The sequence below is a fragment of the Marmota marmota genome, unplaced genomic scaffold (assembly GCF_001458135.2).
Source record: "Marmota marmota marmota unplaced genomic scaffold, marMar, whole genome shotgun sequence".
In the NCBI taxonomy this organism is placed as follows: Eukaryota; Metazoa; Chordata; class Mammalia; order Rodentia; family Sciuridae; genus Marmota; species Marmota marmota.
Window position 1 is genome coordinate 41,627,717 of NW_026000016.1, and position 25,036 is coordinate 41,652,752.

The 25,036-nt window shown below is 34.5% G+C and overlaps 1 protein-coding gene across 1 annotated transcript in view; it reads left to right on the forward strand.

Moving 5' to 3' along the window:
• The window catches only part of Crb1 (crumbs cell polarity complex component 1), a 193,429-nt gene that overhangs the window by 50,146 nt on the left and 118,247 nt on the right, over positions 1 to 25,036 (forward strand). Inside the window, exons 2-4 of the mRNA XM_015483387.2 lie at positions 8,979 to 9,560; positions 23,086 to 23,281; positions 24,816 to 24,955. Coding sequence (XP_015338873.1) covers positions 8,979 to 9,560; positions 23,086 to 23,281; positions 24,816 to 24,955 — 918 coding nt within the window. The remainder of the gene's footprint in view (positions 1 to 8,978; positions 9,561 to 23,085; positions 23,282 to 24,815; positions 24,956 to 25,036) is intronic.

Sequence of the window (25,036 nt, forward strand, 5' to 3'; positions counted from 1 at the left end):
GAGTTATATGGGAATAATCAAGTTATAAAATCCTGAGAAAAGACTGGGCATAGTGATGAAAAGAGGATATTTAATTAAAAAATAAAAAATTCAAATCATCAAATATTAAAAATTATACACTTACATATGCATATATGTGCATATACATGTACATAGTTTACACATGAAGGAACTTCATAAGGGTATGACCCAGGATTATGATAACTCATGCTCAAGAAATAATCGTGGGACATTTTTTATGCATAAATAGATGCTGAGGATAATATGAAGAAACAGTAGATTCTCAGAACAGTTAGACTCATCACAGCTTTCATAAGTTATTTTTCTGAGCCAAACATTTAAACATCATTCTAAATTTGTAATTGGATGATAAGATTTTCTTTTTTTTTTTTTTTTTTAATTTTTTATTGTGAAAACACAAACTGGAGAACAGATGATTCTAATGCTATGCCACTTTTAACTCTATTTGATCCTGACCAAGCCCAGATACCTATGGAAAGGATGTATTTGGCATACTGAATTTGTCCATTGATAGACTTTCTATGTAAACCTCCCTTAGATTTATGGGTTTTGTTTTTCCTAAAATAAAACTCTTTAAATGAAAATTATTATTGAATTGGGTATTTTTATTATTATTGTTATTTTGTTTGAATCTACTTATTTTTTTATTAGGAATCCCAAACTATCTCTAAACATCTTCTGTAACAACAAGTTAGCATTTATGAACACTTACCATATGTGTCAGCCAAGTATTTAAATATATTTATTTAATCTTCATTAAAAATGCTAAGAAGTAGGTTCTACTGTTTTCCTTTTACAGATGAGGAAACTTTAAGTCTGAATGGCAGAGCTAGGCTCCATTCAGGTCTGTCTCACCCTGCCACTGAATTATCCTTTCCGGAAAATCTGCCTGAATTTGTTAATAGAAAAGTCAACAAAAATACTGATAATAAAAATAACTGGATAAAATTTTCAGGTTGATGATTTCAAATCAGAGAATTTCCTGTTTCGTAGAGAAGTACATTAATACCATTAAGGAGAAATAACTCTTACACTACTGATAACAATCTCTGAGGAATTTAAATATTTTTCCTTAAAGCATTTATCACTCTAAATAAATATATTTTACCTTATAACTAAGGTAAATTATCAATATGACTTTTTTCCATTACTAAATATATATATATATATATATATATATATATATATATATATATATATACACACACACACACACACACACACACACACACACACATAGATAATTACTAAATATATACACACACATAGATAAGAAATACATTTAATGTTCTTTGGGTCTTCATCTTCCTTAAAACTGTTCAAATTAATTTTTACTTCTCAGCAAACAAAAAGTATTTTATTCTAGAATTAGAAATACTCAATGAGAAACAGAAATAATTATAGTAAATACATAAAATCTTTTTATTTCTTCTGTACAGAAGTTTTCAGTTCTCTGTTCTGAAACCCCAGGGCTCTTGGAGGCATCTCCAGGGGAGGCAGGAGGCTAGGCTGACTGTGGCAAAGGCCCCTCTCCAGGTTCAATCTGAGCAGATCTGCCTTCAAATTTATACACTGGGATTACTCATGACATTTTTTTTAAAGTAATTCTGCCACTATTGAAAAAGCAAAGGAAATCGGAAGGAAGGAAGGAACAAAGGAACGAAGGAAGCAATGAAGAAAGGAAGGAAGGAAGGAAATGAACAAAGTTTAAAACTCACTACTGTAGAACTTCTTATAATAACCAGTAGATGGCAAACTTTACTGCAAGGAAGCAATTTTGCAGCCCATGTATATTGGTCTGCAAGTACCAATTACATTTCACAGTCAGTAAAATTTTCTTCTGTCCTCATATGAAAGCTGCACATAAAATCCTCTATGGTCATTTTCCTGGGAACTAAATTTCAATTATAATTTCAAATAATACTATAGGCTTTTTATGTGTTCATTTAAGTCTTGTTCTAAAGATTTTTCACTATTAAAATTTAATATTTTGTTATTTACTGAGGGGACATACAATCTGCTGGATATAATGAAACATATGACATATTTTTATCAAGCATTGTGAAAAAATTTGGAATAATCATAAACCTTACCTTATGACACTCCCATCATTGTTCTGACCATAGTCTGCTTTGATTTCCTTAGTTGGTTATTTAATTATTTAATTTAATTGGTTGCTTTTAATAATGCAGTCAATTGCAGTTCCTTTATATATTTGAAAGATTGATTTGTTGTTTTTTTTTTAACAGGAAATTGTTTGGTTTTTTAGTACAGGCAGTTGAAGCATTAGTTAATATAGTGCCCCCCTGGTGGACTGCATTCTGAAGAGAGACTGTTAGCATCTCTATGGACATTCCATACATATATGTAGCAAATAGGGCCAACAATACAATAAATGGTCATGATTGACAGGTAATCTTATCTGGAACCAATCCTAAAAACACCTCAAAGTATACACAGAAACAAATAATGAAAGGTGCAGCCAGGTTGTAAATCTACCTACATGGCTTTAAAAAAAGTTTTTATCAAATTTATTCAGTAATATTTTAAAAATTCCAAGTGTTAAAAGGGAAACAGCCACATTCCTCTGAGCTCTGCACTCCTGCTTCTCACTCATGACATGCATTCCCCAGAAATAGCTACTGAAAACTCTCCTAATTATTTCTCCTGGTTTTCATTTATATTTCCAAATAATGGCTGAATGCTTGTTTTTTTAGTTTTAGATAATGATATAATCTATTAGAATCCTATTATGGTAAAAATAAATTTAATTCTCCCCCAGTTCTCACATACATGCACCCACACATGCAAATCTATTGCTCCCTGTATCCATTATATCATTACATTGTCACTATTATTATTATCATAAGGTATGATCTCAACAACTACATATTCCTTTCAATTTACCTATTGATTTCACTTAAATATACTGATTTCATTTACTTTTACTTTCTGGTATAACTTTCAGCTTTCCTAGAATTAATTCCAATGAAAGTTTTTTTGGTTTTTTTTTTTTTTAAGTTGGTGTTTCTAGTTTTCTATTTTATCTCTAACTGGTGCCTTGTACTTCTTTTTTTTTTCTTTTTTCTTTTTTTTTGGAGACATCTCTGGTTAATTTCTATGCCAGTAGCATATCTGGCCTCCTGAGATCTCTTTTAGGTTACATCTTTCATTTCTTTTTTTGGTTAGATTCCAAGTCTCCTAGATCCCACAGCATCTTCTTTTTCAGTTTCACTGCTATTTTTGTGAGCATTATCCCCCAGAATCTTCCTGAAGATAGAGCATGGCAGACAGCTAAAAATTGGAACCTGTGAATGCTAAAAAATGTTTTTCTTCTCTTCAAATTTGATTGGTAGTTTAGTAGGGCATAGAATTCTGATTTGGAAATGACATCATCTCAAGATTTCTGAGGCATTGTTCTAAGATATTCTAGCTTCCAATGCTTCTGTTGATAAATTAGTAATTCACTGATGCTTTGTAAATGCACTTTGCAAATGTTCCATATAACAGAAGCTTAGAGGATTTTTCTCTTTGTCCCCTGATGTTCTGAAGTTTCACAGTGATATGCTTTGGTGTGAATTAATTATTTTTCCCTCATTTTTCTTGGGCACTCAGTAGAACTTTTAAATCTATAATTTTATTTGTTTTCAGTTCTCATAATATTTTCAATATTTCTGTTACAATTCTAATTTCCTTCTTCTCCCTCTGATTCCTTCTTTCATAACCACCAACATTTTTAACATTCTCTTGTTTGAACTCCTTGTTCCTTATTTGTTTTTCTCTGTTTGAAAATGACATGATCTTGTACATAGAAAACCCTTGAGATTCCATACACACAAAAATCAAAGCTGTTAGAACTGATAAACAAATTCAGCAAAGTTGCAAGACACAACTTCAACATGCAAAAATTAGTTGCATTTCTACACAACAACAATGGGAATCTGAATAAGAAATGAATGAAACAATATCATTTACCACTTGATTAAAAAAAAAAAAAAAAAAAAAAGGTACTTAGTGTTGGGAGTCGCCCTGGCTCCAAGACAAACTTCCCCATCCCCCTCAGAAGAGCCACCCAATGGTGAGCCCTGCTGACTCACATGATCCTTACCCACCAATCAGAAAGCACCCCGTGCCAACTGTCAAACCGTTAAACTGTCATAACTGTCAAACCGCCCCCGGCTCTATAAATATGCAGAGCTGTTCCTCAATAAACGGGCATTTTCTCCAACGATGAGCCTTGTTCGTTCTTTCACTTAGGATTAAACTTAACCAAGGTAGTATAAAACTTGTATGCTCATACTACAAAACAAATTAAAGAAGACAAAAATAAAGATATTTCATGGTATTGTTAAAATGTCTATGCTATTCAAAATGATTCACAGATTTTTAAATCTCTATAAAAATTCCAATGACATTTTTGCTAGAAAGACAAAAAAAAAATCTTAAAATTTATAAGGACCTTTCCAAAAACCTCAAGTAGCCAAAACAATTTTGAAGAAAAACAGAACTGGAAACTTCATAATTCCTAATTTTAAATGATATTGAGGAAAGAACATAGCTCTCCCACAGGCAGCCAGGAGACGGGCCTTGGAGAAAGACAGGAGGGGAGGGGGCACCATGCCAACCTGAAAGGAGACACCAGGTCTGGAGACACCCTGTGATTGCTACCCCCTGACAACTTCAACCACAGCCACTCCATCTTAGTTACAACACCTGTTTCTGTTTCTTACCTCTTCAACCACAGCAGCCCTTCTGTAATTACATTTGCCCTTATTATCTCTAGCAACAGCTGACCACAAGTAGACCCCTAATGGAAATGCTTCCTCTCCCCTTGTGTCAAGCCACAAGACTGTACCTGGCCTCTTAATTATGTAAATAAGAAATTAAAATCATGAAATACTGACTGGATTATTAATCTTGGAGCTTGAAGAACTTGATAGGCATCCCTCACTCCACTAATCACTTTTGTGCTGGGTCATCAGATGTGTTTTTTTTTAAATTGTTCTTCTTTATAAATACATGACAATAGAGTGTATTTTGGCATATTATACATATATACATGGGTTTAACTTATACTAATTAAGATTGTATTCTTGTGGTTGTACATGATGTGGAGTTATCCTGCTCATGGGTTCAAATACAACAATAGGAAAATTATGTATGATTAATTCTACTGCCCTTCCTATCCCCTCCCCACTCCCTTCCCTTCATTCCCCTTTGTCTAATCCAATGAACTTCTATTCTTCCTCTACCCATTCTCCCTTGTTGTGGGTTAGCATTCACATATTGGAGAAAACATTCACTTTAGTTTTTTGAGACTGGCTTATTTTCACTCAGCTTTATATTTTCCAGTTCCATCCATTTACCAGCAAATGCCATAATTTCATCCTTCTTTATAGGTGAGTAGTATTCTGTTGTGTACACTTACCACATTTTCTTTATCCATTCATCTGCTAAAGGGCGCCTAGGCTGGTTTCATAGCTTTGCTATTGTGAATTGAGCTGCTATAAACATTGATGTGGCTGTATCACTATAGTATGCTGATTTTAATTCCTTTGGGTATAAGCTGAGGAGTGGGATAACTGGGTCAAATGGTGGTTCTATTCCAGGTTTTCTAAGCAGTCTCCACAGTGCTTTCCAGAGTGGTTGTACCAATTTTCAGTCCCACCAGTAATGTATGAGTACACTTGTCTTCATGATTCTCGATTTTATTGGAGTATAGATTTTTAAAGTAGCTTCTGATATCATCTGTATTTCAGTGGTGTCCTTGGTGATGTTTCCTTTTTATCATGAATTTTAGTAGTTTGAGTTTTCTCTCTCTTTTTCTTCATTAGATTGGCTAAGAATCTATCAATTTTATTTATTTTTTCAAAGAACCAATGTATTTGTTTTCTTATTTTTTTGTTTCAATTTCATTAATTTCAGCTCTCATTTTAATTATTTCCTGTCTTCTATTGCTTTTAGTGTTGATTTATTCTTCTTTTTCTAGAGCATTAAGATATAAAGTTAGGTTATTTATTTGGTGATTTTCTATTTGTTTTATGAATGAGTTCAATGCAATGAACTTTCCTCTTAGATCTGCCTTCCTACTGTCCCAAAGATTTTGATATTGTCTTGCTATTCTCATTAACCTGTAAATATTTTTTTGTTTCATTCCTGTTTTCTTCAGCTATCCAGTGGTAATTTAATAGTGTATTATTTAGTCTCCTGATGTTAGATAACTTCTACTTTTTAAAATTTTATCATTGATTTCTAATTTTATTCTATTGTGATCTGAAAAAAATTCAAGGTATTATTTCAGCTTTTTGTATATGCTAAGAGTTGCTTTGTAGCCTAGCATATTGGTCTATTTTAGAGAATGATCCATTGCTGCTGAGAAGAAAGTGTATTCAGTTGTTTATGGATGAAATATTCCAAATATGCCTGTTAAATCTAACTTATTAATTGTATTTTTTATTTCTATCGCTCCTTTATTTAGTTTTGATTTGAAAATCTATCGATTGGTGAGAGAGGTGTGTTAAAGTCACCCAGTTTTATTGTGTTGTGATCTATTTGATTCTTGGGATTATGAAGGGTTTGTCTGATGTATATAGTTGCTCCACTGTTTGAGGCATAAATATTAATATGCCCTGTTGATGTATAGTACCCTTAAGCAGTTTGAAATGGCCTTCTTTATCTCTTCTGATTAACTTTGACTTGAAGTCTACTTTATCTGATATGCAGATAGACACCTCTGTTGTAGTTGTAAAAGATAATTCTTCTAACCTCTTCTGGTGTGGGGGAATAGGTCTTTCTTTTTTCTTCTTTTATTTGGACCCAGGATTGAACCCATGGGCACTTTACCACTTGGCCACATTCCAGCCCCCCCCCCTTTTTTTTTTAAGCCAGGGTGCCATTAAGTTGCTTAGGGCCTCACTAAGTTGCTAAGGCTGTCTTTGAACTTGTATTCTTCCTACCTTAGCCTCCTGAGTCACTGGGATGACAGGCATGTCCCAGAGTGTGAATAGGTCTTAATGACATATCTGCTGTAACATTCCAGCTCAGTTGGTAGAGTGCTTGCTTCAAATGCACAAAGCCCTAGATTCAATCCCCAGCACCAATAAATAAATAAATAAATAAATAAATATTCCAAGCTCTCTAAGCTTTTGAATGTTTTCTCCTTTATTCAACTAAGTCATGTCCAACATTTTAAATTCATTTACAACCTTTTGTTTCAGTCAATAAACTTTTAAAACTCTGAGCTGTTAACATTAAAGGTAGGATTTTTGTTCAGGGAGATTTTATCGATAAGTTCAGACAGATCCAGCTTCATGGTCCTTCTGTAGTCACCTCAATATCTATTCCCACATGTATTTTTTGGATTTCTGACTGTGTAAATTAGAATTCAAATAGAATTTTTTGTTGTTGCTGTTTGCAGTGTAACTCCTTATGGAAATACCTTTCCCCCACTGGGACTTGAGTCTAATTATAGGTCTTAGAAGCAAAGAGATGTGTTGGAGGTAGGTCCTGAAAAGAATCAGCATCCATTCTTTCTATATGTATCAGTTTCCAAAAAATGCTTGAATATATTATGTTCACAGTCTTTCAGCTGCTTGATTTTAAAAAGTGGTTATAAGAAGTATCCAGTGTCAAACTTTGCATGTCTACATTACCAGATCACATAACAATTACTGCTCTCTTTATTAATGGCAATAGAGTCATTAGTATCTTTAAACCTAGTCCATTCAGAGGACCAATCCAGAAAGAAAAGTTCTAGGGCAAATGGATAAAAGTCTATTAACAATCTCATAAAACCCTCAATCTGTACCTGTAGAAGCTGCTTCCAGTACCAAAATCTGCTTTAATCTGAGTTCTCCATGAAACAGAACCAACAGAAAAAAAAAAAAAGAGAGAGAGAGAGGGATAAGGAGTTTTCCTAAGAAGATGGTCCATCCTTTATAAAGGCGTATTTGTGTCTTATGATTTAAGAGAATTTTTTTTCTGTTTTCTATTACAAGCTTGTACTGTTTATAATCTGCTATTACGCTTTGGGGCAATATTGTGAGAAAGGAATTAAAATAACAATGTATTATCTGATTCCACACAAAAAAACTGTATTTTATGGGCTGACACAACTGAGGTGTCAAATTATAGAATTTCTCAATATATAAGATTAAGAAAATAAGAATGCCTATATGTTCAGGGAAAACATATTCACGTGAGTATATGATCAATTTGGAAAGAATCAAAGAATTATTGCTTTAATGCAGGTTGTTGTTCCAAATATATTTTTTAAAATACATTCCTAGAACAGTCACGATTTTAGGAAAATGAAAGTTTGCACAAACTTTACTACATCAATGTCCTTGTGATGGGACTTAATCTGTCTTAAAACTGTAAAGTTTACAGAATTATTTTGTGTTGTAGTGAGAATAAGAAAGAATATATGTAAAATTTCTGGAATGTTTAGTGCATAAACAACTTCAGTAAATAACCAGAATTTTATTTTTATCATTTTTCTGTGCATTTCTCTTTAGAGCATAAGTTGGAATTGTGATAAAACAGTCAAAAACCAAATAACAGTCTTCACTTAAACATTAGTTATATCTTATTCAGAGAGAATTTTGTAATTCACTTCCCAATATTCCCAAAGTCTCCCATGAGAGAATGTGATTTTCAAAATTTTAAGTATATAGGAAGTGTTAATGGTTACTTCAACTCACATTATCTTAAACCTGAGAAAGGGAATAAGGAGGAGAAGAAAGAATCTCAAACCAGCCTTTTTTTGTGTGTTTCATATTAGCAACTACATAACAAATTTTGACAAGTGGGGAATTAAAACTCATCATTAGAATGCAGCCAACTATGTATTTCATTAATGAATTTGAGGTGACATAGGGTCTAAAAGAAAGCTGTTCTTTAATTTTACCCTCAACAATTTTATAAGTTTAATCTTGATATTTTTTATTTTCTCGTAGATTCTTTTTGCAATAAAAACAACACCAGGTGCCTGTCAAATTCTTGCCAAAACAATTCTGCATGCAAAGGTTTTTCACAAGACAGCAATTGCCATTGTTCAGACATAACCAATAATTTGGACAAAGACTGTGACAACATGAGAGATCCTTGTTTCTCCAGTCCCTGTCAAGGAAGTGCCACTTGTGTGAACACCCCAGGAAAAAGGAGCTTTCAGTGCCAATGTCCTCCTGGGTATAGTGGGATCACCTGTGAAATTACCACTGGTTCCTGTGGTATGAACTCCTGCCAACATGGTGGTATTTGCCACCAAGACCCTGTCGACCCTGTCTGCATCTGCCCTGCTGGATACACTGGAAGATTCTGTGAAATAGATCACAATGATTGTGCTTCCAGCCCTTGCCACAATGGGGCTGTGTGCCAGGATGGCATCAATGGCTATTCCTGCTTTTGTGTCCCAGGATATCAAGGAAGGCACTGTGACTTGGAAGTGAATGAATGTGTTTCAGATCCCTGCAAGAATGGGGCTACGTGTCTCAATGAGATAGGAAGATACACTTGTATCTGTCCTCAATATTATTCTGGTAAGTGTGATTACATCTGCATCCCACATGATGTAATTATATTTTTCCCCTTAATTTTTTTCTGCTTAAAAATATAACAGAAGCAAAGGTGATATTTTATGTCCCATCCAATTGAATAAGAAAATGGTCTAATTCTTTTTTTTATTTAATTGATTTTATTTTTTAAAATATATAACAGAGGAATGCATTACAATTCTTATTACACATCTAATTCTTGACAGGAATTGATTACTAGACAGAAATCTTCCAACACCATTCAAATGTCACTAAACCCACCAAACTAAGTGTTTGTATATTGTCACTGTTACTGGTTCCAATGGAGTGTCACATTACTTAAAACTTAATTCAGCTTTTTAAAAAATACTCCATTGTGAATATAGACCACATTTTTTTAAAAAATGTATATATCTGTTGGTGGATGCTGAATTTGTTCTCATATCTTGGTGATTGCAAATAGTGATGCAATGAATATGGGAATGCACATGTCTCTTTGACATACTGATTTTATTTCCTTTCAATATATACTTAGTAGTGGGATCACTAGATCATATGATAATTCTATTTTTTATCTTTTGAAGAGTCTACATACTTTTTCCTAAAATGATCTCAGTAATTTACAATACCCCCAACACTGTGTTGGGTTTCCTTTTATCCACATCCTCCCAACAATTGTTATCTTGCATCTTTTTTATATTAGTGAATATAACACGTCGAAGGTGGTATCTCATTGGGGGTTTGAATTTGTATTTCTATGATGATTAGTAATGTCATACATATGTTGGTTGCTTGTGTTCTGCTGTTTGCAACAACACAAGTGAATCCAGAAACATTATGTCCTGTGAAATAAGACAGACACAGAGGGACAAATATCATATAATTTCACTAATACCTGGAATCTAAAAAAATAGAACTCGTTGATGTAGGGAGTAGAATAGTGGTTATTAGAGGCTGGTGCTGGTGGCAGGGGATGGACAGGAAAAGAGAGATATTGATCAACTGGTATAAAGTTACAGCTGATAGGAGAAATAAGTTCTGTTATTCTGTTGCACAGTGACTATGGTCAATAGCAATGCATATTTTAAATATTCTCACCACAAATAAATGATATTTGAGAGATATGCCAATTAGCCTAATTTGATCATTCTGCAGCGCATACACATATCAAGCCACCACACTGTACTTCATAAATATAAATAATGATTTTTATCTAAATATAAAATAAAGTTTAAAAACATAACTTGGTTTCAATCTAGAATCAGTGGGCTTCCTGGGGCCTTACTGTCCAGGTCAGGACTGTTCCGGTTTCCCCATCGGCACATATGTCTTTCACCCCATTTCATCAATCTTCCCTGTAAGGATCAAAGTCTGACCTTGAAATCCACTTGGAAGGCAGGCTATAAGTTGGTGGGTGTCTGGTGCTAAAGTGTGATTAACAAATCCATAGTGGCAACCAGCTCTTATTTAATCTATCAGGAAAAGAAAATAATACTTTGTATTTATCTATTCTTTACAAAATTTCTGTTGATATGCTTTTATCTTATTAGTAGTACAACAAGGTAACAATTCGTTACCAGGTTCATCCTGCTCATGGTCTTCACATTTAGTCTCCATCCTCTCCATCCTTCTGAATCACACAAAATTATTCACTAAGGCCAATTCCTCCTGTTAACCATGTTTTTTGCTTTGTAGTATCTTTGGATTTCCCATCTATTTATAAGGAGGGTAATTTGCCCCATCTATGCCTCCTATATTTATCTGTTCCAACTTCTGCTCACCCATATCCTCTACTACCTTGTCTCATGTCTCTGAGACATCACTCACATTTTAGTGCTGCTTTCCCCTTACTCTGGCCATTCTTGTAGCTCTTTGTGACTTTAGGCTTTCAATTTGCTGCCTTCTTTTAACTTTCATGCTTATTCTTTATTTTTCTTTTTTATAACATATGTTAAACAATATGATGATTTCCAAAATATTCTTCAAAATTTGCATCAGAACAACCTTCTCAACATCACTTTGCTAATCTTACATATGCTGGAAATGTTTCTTTTGCAAAATAGACATATCCCTAGTATTTTTTGCCATAACATTTGCTCATGCTTCACCTATAACAATTCTTCAAACTCTGCTGTTTTGAAATCAAAGATGTCTTCTAAATTGAGTCCATCCATTCTATTCCCAGGGCCTTAGCACAGGTCCTCTTCATCTCTTGAGTGTAGTACTACTCTATAGCCTACCAAATTCTCTATATCTAGCCATTATCTTCTCCAAGTTAGTTTTTAACACCATCTTTGAAATAATCCTTCTAAATTGGATCTAAGCCACACTTTCTGAAGAACCATGAGAGCTCTGTACTACATAGAGAATAGTTGCAGCTTCTCATTGAAAACATTCCACAGTGTGTCCCTAACATTACGTGAATCTCTACACACCACTCTAAAGTATTCTATTTTCTCAATTCAATTATCTTCATTTTTTCATTGAAGTAGCTCGCTTTCTCCCTGGAACATCCTTTCCCACTTTACAACATCACTCTGAAGTTCTCCTCTACTTTCAACCTTGTTCAAATATTACCCCAACTCAAGGAACATTTCTGGATTTTCTCTCAGGGGAATAGTACTTTGACACTGCTGTGGGAGTGGTAGTCATTACTTCCACACTAGTCTGCACCTCTATTAAAGAGCTTCCCACATTTCATCCTGTTTTACTGATATCTAAATGTTCTTGCCTTCTCCTACTTAAATGTTAGTTCCTAAAGGACAAAATTACTGTCATATATTTATTCTCAAGTTAATTGATTTTTTTTTAGTGTCTCATACACGTGTGCCAGTTTATTAAACATACACGAAAATCTCCTTGTTTATATATGTGCTATCATGTCCATTTTCTTTCATTAGTGGTTTGGGAATTAACTTTCAGTGTTTTAAATTTTTTGATGAAAATGAGAAATAAGTTTTTTAGTGTGTGTGGTGCTGGTTTGGTATTTATTTTGTTTCTTATGGTCTCTTTTAAAATATATATATCACTATAGTTCATTAAGATAGCATCTTTTATTTCCTACGGCTATTTCAACGTTGTGAATGGTAATTAAAAGGAAAATATATGAGATCAAATTAATGTTTTAGTCATTTAACTAAGGTATTCTGAAACAGTCTTATAATTGCAAAAAAACAGCTTGAAAAATTTTTAATAAATTTTAGCATTTTAATTTAATTGGATTGTAATGAATCCTTTCTGTGGTCTAGATTTAGGCATAAAGGATTTCAAGGGTGTATTCCAAATGTGACATGCAGTAAAATTCCATCAAAAGGCACTTTATCCTACAGTGAGTGCATTTATACTATGGGTTTTATCATTTTCCTCCTGGGGCTGATAACAGTCGGTGCTCTTTTCTCACTTTAACACTTGAAGTTCACAATAAGGCTGTTTCCTTGCCAAACCCTGACATAATGATGTTTCATCCTATATGACCATATTCTTCCCTTGTTTTCTAAGAGACCAAGTAAATTTCATTATTTCAGTGTTTTCAGGTGAGATAGATAAAATTTGATTTCAAACTAGAATTTAAATGAGAAACTCATAAAGCAGTAAGAATCAGGTCTATTTTTATCTGGTTAAGTTTTTCAGGTTCAAAAATGTGATTGTAGGCTTGCTCATCAATCCCCTACACAGTAGAATAGCCTGCATTCTGGTAGCTCATCAGTGGCTCTCAGCCCTGAACACTCATTAGCAATTACCCAGGGAGATCTGAAACAGAGATGTTCAGACTCTGCCTTCAGAGAGTTAAGTTTAATTGATGATTCTCATGTACAGCTAGGGCTGGGAGACAAAAATTAAGTTCATGTGAACTTAATTTGGAAACTTTCCTTGCACTACACAATCATTTAGACACAGGAAGGTTTGTTTACTTCATCGCCATCCCATGATTACCAATATTTGTGGCAGCTCAGGCCAATTAATTGGAATCCCAGAGAAGGTCGATAGAACCAAGGGAAAAGCCAAAGTTCAGACGGAAAGAAAAAGAGCATGAGCAATCAGCATGGATGCACTTGAGTGCTCCGACTCAACCTAGACCACCCCATGAATCCTGGAAACTGTATTACAATGACCTAGCCGCTGTGAGCTCCATCCAAATTTAGAGTGATCATAAAGAACTTGGCTTACAGGAAAAAGCCTGTGTTCCTCTGAGCAGCAAAGCAAGAAAAGGTAATAAATTTTAAAAGACAGAGAGGTAGGAGGGGGGGAAAAGAGCTGTAGCACATGGAGAGGGTTCACACTGTGTGAATTCTCCTCTCCGCAACCCATTGTGCTTTGTGAGCTGTGATTCATGAACTACAGAAATGGGCTCACAGAGAGCCATGGAAGATGCTGGTGAGAATCTGCTGTGCCTAAGCAAAAACTCCAATTGGAGCTCAAAGTAAGCACCTGCAAACTTTCTTTAATGAAAAGAATAATAGCTCTGAGCACATGACTGCTCTTAGTTCAAATCTATGCAATGAATCATTCTGTAATGGAGGTCTTCCTCAAAGTTAACCAGATTGATTAACATGTATTTTTTCTCATTAAGATGTTTTGCAATATGAGAAAAACAGGACTGTGGAGGACAGGAAAGGCCAATTGATTGTATGATGAAGCAACTCTGCAGGAAAATACATTTTTTCCTCCATGATAAAATACATCTTTAGTATAAAAATGTACTTTTGGAAATAAGAGAAATATCACATTGCATTCACTTTTCATGCATAAGGCAGACCCATGTTGAGCTTTCAAGTAAAAGATGAGTCTCTATTTCAGAAACTAAAATATATGAAAACATTCTTTTTATTTTTTAAAAAAATCTATATTACTACATGGAGACTAGTTAGAAGGTTATTACAATAATTCAGGTGTAAAGTTTTAGGACCTGGCCTGGGACAGTGAACATATACATGAAGGCAAAGATTGGCATAAGAGAAGGAGCTTCACTTAGCATTTATCAAGGCAAGAATGTTTTTAGACTCATTTTATGCTAGGAAACACTAAAGTCTCTGTTTTGGTTTAAATATGAGACATCCTCCAAAAGCTCATGTGGGATACAATGCAAGAGAGTTTGGAAACAAAAATGATTGAGTTAGGAGAGCCTTAACCTAATCAGTGCTTTAATCTATTTGAATGGTTAACTGGGTGATAACTACAAGCAGGTAGTGTGTGGCTAGAGGAGGTGGATCACTGGGGGTGTGACTTTGGGGTTAATATTCTGCCCCCAGTGACCGAGAGCTTTCTCTGCTTCTTGGTGGCCACATCCTAAGCAACTTTCCTCCACCACACTCTTCCATCCTGAGGTTCTGCTTCATCTCAGGCCCAGAGAAATGGAGTTGGCCATCTGAGACTGAGACCTCTGAAACCATGAGCCCCCAATGAACTTTTCCTCCTCTAAAATTGTTTTTGTCTGGTCTTTTGGTCATAGTAATGAAAATTCTGAACCAAATATCTCTTGGAAATAAAGGAAGGAAGGAAGGAAGGAAGGAAGGAAGGAAGGAAGGAAGGAAGACTAAACCACCATTTCCAATTTAATGAACTTAAAATGTAGATAGATGGCTCTCCAGTTTAAACTGCATGAAACATACTTGGTGAGCTTATCATTAAGTACATATTTTTATTCAATGGATCTGACATGCCTGAGACAGGAAAAAATTAATGAAAAATAGGTTTTATGTAAAGCAGCTATTTCTAGTAATAGTTCAGACATATGATAGTTTGAATTGTCCCTCCAAAGCTCATGTGTTGGAAACTTAATCACTAATGCAATAGTATTGAAATAATGTGGTGGTGGAGAGGTAATAAAGACAGAGCCATCATGAACAGATTAGTGCCACAATCAGAAGGGCTTTGGGGAGCAGGTTCATATCCTCTAGTCTTCTACCATGTGAGGAAGAACAGTCCTCCATTCTGGACAAGGCAGCATTCAAGGCTCCATCTTGGAATCAGAGACAAGGCCCTAACCAAACACCACACCTGCTGGTGCCTAGATCTTGGACTTCTCAGCCTCCAGACTCTGAGAAATAAAACGTCTGTTCTTTATAAATTATCCAGTCTCAGGTATTTTATTATAGAAGCAAAGATGAAGTGTGATGCATGGTGTGGATTTTAAAAGCATTTTTGGATTCATTAAGTCAAATTATATGTGTGTGTGTGTGTGTGTGTGTGTGTGTGTGTGTTGCCTGCAATGGATCAGGCAATGTCCTATGTTCTGTAAATATAAGAGTAAAGAAAAAATTTTAAAATTCATTATATTCTAGAGAAAAGAGCTAAATAGGTACCAAATGAGTAAGTAATTGATAAAATACATAGTAGGCTGGTGTGATAACTGCAGTAGAGAAAACTAAAACAAAAAAGGGGAAATAGCAATTTAACATTTGGTATAATGATCAAAGACAGCTTCACTGGACAGTGACTTGTGAATGAAGTTGTAAAGACATGAGAAAGAGAACCAGGGAATTGTTTTGTGGAACAGCATTCCAGGCAGAGGAACAGCAAATGTCAGAGGTTAAAGTATTTGGGAATAGCAATGAAATTGGTATGAGTAGGCGAGGAAGATAAAAGGCCAGAGAGAGAAAAGCTCAGACTGTGTGGGGCTTTGTAAACCATTGGAAGAACTGGCTTTGACCTAAGTGAGATGAGAACTTGCGGGGAGAGTTTGAGACTGGAATGATTATCTTACATTTTAACAGGATCACTCTGCTTATTACACTGAAGATTTAAAAGAGTGGTTAGGGTAGAATTACAGGGTCCAATGGAGATAACGGCAAGCAAAGGGACTACCTTAAGGGATAGAAGGAAAGAGAAATATCACATTTTAACAATAACATCCCTGCCTTAAAATTTAAGATAGAAATGAACACAGAAAGATCATGGATCATGTAAACTAAAGGCAGCATGCCTTTCCCTGCATGCTCTTCATTACCCTCTGATGTTCATGCATAGATTTTTCAGAACAGGTATGACCTTTGGAATATTTATAGCAAGAATACAGTCTTTTGTAGTAGTTTATATTAACCATGTAATTAATTAATTAACAGTGTCTTTCATTTGCACAGGTGAAGCTTATGAGTAATAACTAAGTTACATGATGCTTATTCATTTAAAATTTCCTATCAGGACCTCTTTTTATTTCAGTAATATTTCATGTTCTTCTTGAGCCTTCTCCAATAGTCCACATCCATTCTGATACATAAGTCTAAGAGGTAAAATGTAGCCAACTGATACTGACTTCATAATGGCACTTCTCCAAAGCATAATTTGAACTTCAGTCAACGTGGAGATTTGAATCTGGGCTTGAAGTTCCATCTTTTCTAAGAATGTTTTGAGTAATTAAATCACTTGAAGGCCTCCGTGGAAAATCATCTGGATAATTTAACAATCATTAAAAACAATGTGGGAAAAATAAAGCCATTATTTTTTCAAAGGAAAATGGTTGCTTTCATATATGATCTTAATTATGAAATTGATCGTTCTTAAGGTGTGGTATAAAGAAAATACGATATTTGTTCAGAACTAGAATGTTTTGAAATAGTCTCTATGAAGAGATTAAGTTAAGGGCTTTTGAAAAATGTTTGTTGAATGAATGCACAAAATAAGAAATTGTAGTTACTCAGCAAATATTTATTCCTGCAATGCTCTGATCATTGCGCCAGACCTTGGAGACATAAAGATGTCTAAGACAAAACATGTCTTGACATAGTGTTCACAGTTTATTCAGGAAGCAGGCATGTAAACAAAACTTACAGTCTGTCTCATAATTTAATTATATTTCTTTTTAAATTTTATTTGTGCTGAGAAAGCACAAATAAAAGAGTCAGTAACATTGCTTGGGTCAGGAAATGCTTCATAGAGAAACTGGCTTATGACTTGAACAAAATCACGTTTTTCAGGAGAGAAAACTGAAACTTTTGTCCTCTGGCTACATAAATTGTTGTTGGTATTATTACTGTTTAAATAACATGTTGGATACGAAGGGAGAAGAACTGCAGAAATGTTTTGGAAAGAGGTTGCTGTGGTCTGAATGTTTGTGCTGCACACACAAAATTTGAATGTCAACATTCTAACTACCAGAGTGAGGTATTAAGGAGGTGCTTAGGTCATGGGGGTGGGTCCCTCAGGAATGTCATGAGTGCCTTTTTGCAAGAGACCTCAGAGAAAGCCTGTGCTCCTTCCAGCTTCAGCTCAAGGTGCTGTCCAGGAGCTGAACAACCAGTTTTCTTTCTGACATGCTACTGCTGTTTGTCTTAGTGCCTTTCCGTCTACCTGCAGGGTGTGTGTGCAGGTCTGAATGTGAAGGGGATGAGTAGAGAAATATATAGTGATATGAAAAACAGATGCAGAGGAAAAGAGTAGAATTTGGAAGAAGACAGGTATTACAGGCATCAAACACTGGCATATTCAACATAAAATGTAAATATTGTAATTTTCCCATAGTCTTCCCAAGAAACTTGGAAAATTAAAAAAGATTTAAAACATTCATAAAAATAGTGCTTTCTTTTTTTTCAAACAGCATCTTAGAGACTCTGAAATGGATTACTTTGACTTCTTAAACTTAGCATATACTATTTTATTATCTTCCTAGAGTTATAAAAAAGTATACACACACATAACACACACATGTATGTATACACACATACAAACTATAGTCAGTAGATTGGGAAAGTCATACCCATTGACTTAGGAAAACAATAATATCAATGAAATGCTATGACATTTGTGAGGGGAGTAAAAGGGAAAGAATGACATGGTTGTCATTAGAGAAACATGGTTGGAGAAGAAGACTAAAGAATGCATACAGAGGAGAGAGGAGAAACAGTTCTCCAAATAGACAGCTGAACTCCAGAAAGTACCATTAGATACAAGGAGGTCTGAGAACCCCCTCCCTATGCTCTGCCCCAGGGTTGACAAAGGGGAGACATTCTTTCTTTTCCTTTCCAGAACTAGTTTCAGCCTCCACGAATACTTTGGAAAGATAGGTTGTAGCAGTCACGAACATCCCTTAACTTGTGGTGATAAAAGGAGCGTGCAAAAAGACATGACACAGCAAAGACTAGAAAAACCACCAGAAAGTGTTTAATATTGAAACCTGAGGTTGTTCCAGTTTTGTCTCTCAGTGAAAACAAAAGTGGTAGAAACAAAAGGATCTCATTAGTTGCAATAACATACAATAAAAATAGGTAAGTAAAATAATGATGAAATAATAAAGTATTAATTCTTATAAATATTAATGGGATAAGCATAAAATAACAAAAAAATTAGTTTTCTTTTTTAATTATAGAAATTTATTATTTATTCAGTTTTCCTAGATACGGATCATATAAAGTAACTACTATTGTCTATTATTTTTTATTTTTTAATTTGTTCTTTTTAGATATATATGACAGTAGAGTATATTTTGACATATTTTACATACGTGGAGTATAACTTCTTTTAATTAGGACCCCATTCTTGTAGTTGTACATGATGTGGAGTTTCACATCTATTCATATGGGAAAGAAAGTTATGTCTGATTCATTCTACTGTCTTTCCTATTCCTATCCCCCTTCTCTTCCCTTCATTCCCCTTTGTCTAATCCAATGAACTTCTATTCTTCCCTCTCCTCAATTATTATGTGTCACCATCACATCCACATATTAGAGAGAATAGTCAGCCTTTAGTTTTTCAGGACTGGTTTATTTCACTTAGCATGATATTTTCCAGTTCCTTCCATTTACCAGCAAATGTCATAATTTCATTCTTCATTATGGATGAGTAATATTCCATTGTGTATATATACCACATTTTCTTTATCCATTCATTTGTTGAAGGAAATTTAGGTTGGTTCCATAGCTTAGCTATTGTGAATTGAGCTGCTATAAACATTGATGTGGCTGCATCCCTGTAATATGCTGTTTTTAAGTCCTTCGGGTGGATATGTACTGAGGAATGGGGTAACTGAATAAAGTGGTGGTTCCATTCAAGTTTCTTGAGGAATCTCCATAATGCTTTCCATAGTGCTTGCACCAAATTGCATTCCAACCAACAATGTATGAGTGAACTTTCCCCCCACATCCATGCCAACATTTATTGTTACTTGTATTCTTGATAATTGCCATTCTGATTGGAGTGAGATGGAATTTCAGTGTGGTTTTAATTTGCATTTCTCTAATTGCTAGAGATGTTGAACATTTTTTCATGTATTTATTGACTGATTGTATTTCTTCTTCTATGAAGTGCCTATTCAGTTCCTTTGCCCCTTTATTGATTGGGTCTTTTTGGGGTGGCAAAGATTTTTCTCCCATTCTATAGGCTTTCTTACACTTTATAGGCTTTCTCTTCATGTTCTTGATTGTCTTCTTTGCTATCAAGAGGCTTTTTAGTCTGGTACCATCCCATTTATTGATTCTTGATTTTACTTCTTGTGCTTCAAGAGCCTTATTGAGATGACATGATAAAGAATTGGGCTTACATTTTCTTCTAGTAGATTCAGGGTCTCTGGTCTAATGCCTAGGTACTTGATCCACTTTGATTTGAAATAAATCAATTTTATTACTTCATCAGATTTAATACATTAGGGATGTCACCTAGGTTTCATATATCCCTAAGAAAGAAAAATGATGCAACTAAAATATAATAAGATTAAGACATTGTTGACTATAAAGTGCATTCTGGTTTTAGAGATGTTAAAAGTGAGGAATATTAGAAGTGACAAAATTCAGCACCAAGAGAATTCTGAGCTTATAAAGTCAGCTTTTAAATGGATTATTTTTAAGACAGCAATTTTTTAATTTTTGGTATCTGTAAGAAATCTTATTGGCTAAAATCCCAAAGGTGTTACTAATGGAAATAAATTGCCTTAATTTCTCTTAACATCTTGGTAAAGGTTACCATGATTATCTTACCTTATGAATGACAGCATGAAGTCACCCAGCTTCTCCTTGTATTCTAGGATATTAAAAAGACTGTAACTATGGTATGTAGGAAGAGAATCTACTGCATAAGTATGACTGCAATGGAAACTGAATGCTGCATTTCCTCTTTGGCCTGATATTTGTGTCACAGAATTGCACCAAAACTGTTATAATTGACATATGTAAAGAACCCAGAAACAGTGAGCATAATTCTTATTCAAAAGAAAAATAATATGCATAGAGTAGCAATTATATTAGGTGGAATTTGAAATTTAAGAAGATAACTCAAAGGCAGAGTTCAATTATTCCCAAAGCATGGGTTTTGCAGATAATAGAAAGGTATACAGTGGTTTATCAATGCCGTGCTGCTGTGCTACGTACTCAGCCGCTGTAATGAGTAATGAGGACAGCATCAGGGACGAGACCTGCTCCAGACTGATAGCATATAACACACACTATCTTGTGGCACAGAGTGTTAACATCAATCTCTAATTGCCAAAAGGTACATATTGAAGGACAAAAATGTCTAAATGCTTATCAGAAGTTTAGGACACAATCATTCAGAAACAATGATTTGTTTTAAATGTTTGACAAAGCAATCAATTTGATTTCAAGTCTTTTGATTTAGAGGGGGCCCAGGCTTGCAGAGGCATTGAGAAGCTCTGACCTGGTATATCTGCTTGTCTTCCAGGAAAAATGGTAGATTATTCCCTTGCTGTGATAATCCTATTTTTCATTCAAATTCAATAAGCATCTTCTGTGTTCAAGAATATGTGCTAAATGCTACAGATATGAGTGTTAAAGAATAAAGATCGACTTCAAAGTGCTTAGCATTTATAGATAAAATGGACAAAAAAGCAACTGTAATACTATAATATAGACGTTTCTATCATAGGGAATTTTGAGAGTACAGTGGATGAACATCAGTGCCAGATAGAAGCCATTAAGTACTCATGTCATACTCAAACTCAATCTCTGGAAACTAATTGGACTGGTTTGGAGAAGTAGGGAACAAGGAGTGGGCATCACAAGTCAGGGGGCCTCTGTGATCGGCGAGAGGCGCAAGAGACAGGGGAGATGCAAGCACATGGTGTGGATGACACTGGCTAGTTCTCATCTTTGAGAAGTTCCTACTACATTACAAGGCAATTGTGCGTTATTCTGGAGATGCTGGAAGGGGAGCTATACAAAAAGTTTAAGCAGACATCGATATCCTCAGATTTGTCTTTCTATAGAAGTGTACTATATAGAAGTACCGAGAGTGATTTCAAAGAGGGAAGCCAGTAGTAGTGAGACCAGTGAGAGATGCTGAGGGTCAGTAAGGTCTCAGCAAATGAACACGACCCCAAATGCTATGGCACAAGTTTCAATTTTTACTGAAATAAATTTGATTTTTAAGCTCTCTTTATTCTAAAAAAACAATCAAATTTAATGTGCTGGCATCCTTTTCATCTTGGCTGCTGGAAGACTCTGTGAATGGTAGATGGTGACAGAACAGCCTACTGCCGTTTCTTTTAAGAAAAAAGGGCAAAACCAATCAAACTACTTCTGAGCTATTTGAAAATCCCTCAGTAACATTTCAATACATAATTTATTATCCTGGATTATAGGCACTGAAATAAAAATGAGAAATATGGATATACCTCGTTTGGTGTCTTTTAAAGCCTGTGAATTTGATTATTGTGTATATCAAATACCAGTTGAAAGATTTAGTAAGACTGGTTTTATCTTAATATCACTTCTACTTTTGTAAATCTTAAACTATTTAGCAAGTAATCACCTACGATTTGGGAGAAGGGATAAATACTGATTTCTTTTCTTGTAACAATACTACCTTGAAATGAGTGGGTTCTCATGATGCCGCTAATTATATTAAATCACAATTTAATTTTATATTTAAAAGTTGTATTTTACAACAACATAATAGGAAAATATTTAAAATGTCTATGAAAAAGGAGCACTTAAGCAAATAATTGTACAACATATTTGAAGGATAGATTTTTGTGGACAGACAAGTCTTTTTTTCTTTTTTTCTAGCAAATACTTAGTATGCACCAGTTATTGTTATAAACACTTCAGAATACACTTAATTACAATAATAATCCTATGGTTTGGTTACAAAGATTTTTCCCATTTTTCAAAGGAGGAAACTGAAATATGGGAAGGCTAAGAAACTTACCCAATGTTCCACAGCTAATAATTGGCTGTGCTGATTTCAACCAAAGCTATCTGGTTTGAAGTCCCAGTTTTCATCCACTATTCTAGATGAGACCTAACTAAACTTTTTGAAAATAATGAAAAAAAAATTGACCAGTCCAATTTAGGCTTCCAATAAAAGTGTCATTTATAATAACTTTGTTCTAAAAATGACTTATTTGTTTCCACAGACTAAAATCCCACAAGCTGTTGTATGCAGTAATTTGTAAGTAACAGCTGCTCTGCTGTGTGCAACTTCCCACAAGCACACCAAAGTTAATATCAATTAGGATTAAGGAAGAAAATTATTTTGGGTGACATAACATTTGACAAGTGCTTTAATAAATAAAGCATCGTTAAATAGCTAAAATATTTTCACTTTGCTAAAACTTTTCTGTTTTTCTGTGCTAATTTTTTCAAAGGTGTGAACTGTGAATTGGAAATTGATGAATGTTGGTCCCAGCCCTGTCTAAATGGTGCAACTTGTCAGGATGCTCTGGGAGCATATTTCTGTGACTGTGCCCCTGGGTTTCTAGGGGACCACTGTGAGCTCAACTTTGATGAATGTGTGAGTCAGCCGTGTCTCCATGGAGGGCTGTGCATGGATGGAGGAAACAGGTATGTCTGCTGCTGTAGCTGGGCGAATGGCTTAGAGAGACGGAGAACTATTGTACCACTCTGGTCAATTTGAAGATCTCATGCCCTCAGCTTAAAGATTTTACATTGCATTATACTTTCTATGATAAAAATTGTAGTATTCAGATTTTACGAAAACGTGTTTGTTGGAGTTCATTTTGTTCCTGAGCGAGGAGCTTTCAAATTCACTCGTTATAGTTTGAAATTGCTTATGCTAAGGAAAAGGAACAAATTTTCAATTCCTGGAAGTAGACCTGTCATAAATAGGGAAGATATAAAAACTAAGCTAGGAATTATTAAAAATGTGAATGTGAGATTTTCTGTATATGACACAATAACTTTTAATAGCGTTGCACTTAAAATCATCTTGTTTGATCTTTCAACAGAACAAGATGAATATTTATGTTCTTATATTACACAAAGAAATCTAAAGTGTATGGAAGTTAGAAGATTCACACAGAACCCAGTTTCCCTTTAGTTAGTAATAAGACATAATTTATTCCAAATCTAATTTCAAAGTAAATGACACTCGAAGGGAGAATGATATAAGACACAGGTGTTTCAAATATATTTATCAAAATAATAGGATTTCAAAAACAGTGTTGTGTTCTCAGCTATTCCTTCCTCAATCCTCCACTTATCTAGGTGTAAAAAACTCAGTTTATATAGTACTAAATTATATATATATTGCTAATGGCAATTGAATACAAGGGGCTCTTAACCACAAAACCAAATCTCTAGTTTTTTTTTTTTTAAATTTTGACACAGGGTTTCACGAAATTGCTTAGGTCCTCACTAAGTTGCTGAGGATGGCCTTGAATTTGCTATCCTCCTACCTCAGCTTCTCAAGTTTCCAGGATTATAGATAGGCACCATCATGCCCAGCTTATAATAATAAATTTTTTAAATGATCTTGCCTAAATTAAAGCCATCATCTTAACCTTCCCCACTAGATTTGTATTTGTGTATTAGATATTCTCACTCAATCAATGAAATAGCAAGATTTAAATATTCTTGCAACCCGAGAGAGAGAGAGAGAGAGAGAGAGAGAGAGAATATTACAAGTCACAAAGTATTTAATGAGGACTTTTTCCTGAGTTTTTCATTATTTATTGTTTTATTTTTTATAAGGGAAAATCATTCTCTATTGCCTTCAAAAATATTAACGATTTTTCTTAATACTATTTAATAGTAATTTACTCAGTATCTCAGTACCTCTTTATGTGTACACTTAGTTATCACAATAACCCTGTGGCATAAGTATTATTGTCTTCAACTTATGGATGAAACTTAAGTAAATATTCATAGTTTCCAAATAACTTTGCATGAATAATTTTTAAAAAGATAACAATAAGACATCACTCAGGTCTAGAGAGATAATTCCCCCAGAGTTTTTGGGATAAGTATAAAGACTGTGTCATGGGTCTCAGGTTGATGAAAAAATGAAAAGACAGAATAAAGATATTTGATTTCAGTATGACTAAGAAATGACATGAAAATTTCATTTACTCTCCAGATATAGCTGTAACTGCACAGGTAGTGGATTCACAGGGACACACTGTGAGACCTTGATGCCTCTTTGTTGGTCAGAACCTTGTCACCATAATGCTACCTGTGAGGACAGTGTTGACAATTACATTTGTCACTGCTGGCCTGGTAAGTGACAAAATACCTTCCACCAGTTTTTTTTTTTCTCTTAGCATAGAAAAAAATGCCTATGAAATGAAACTAAAAATT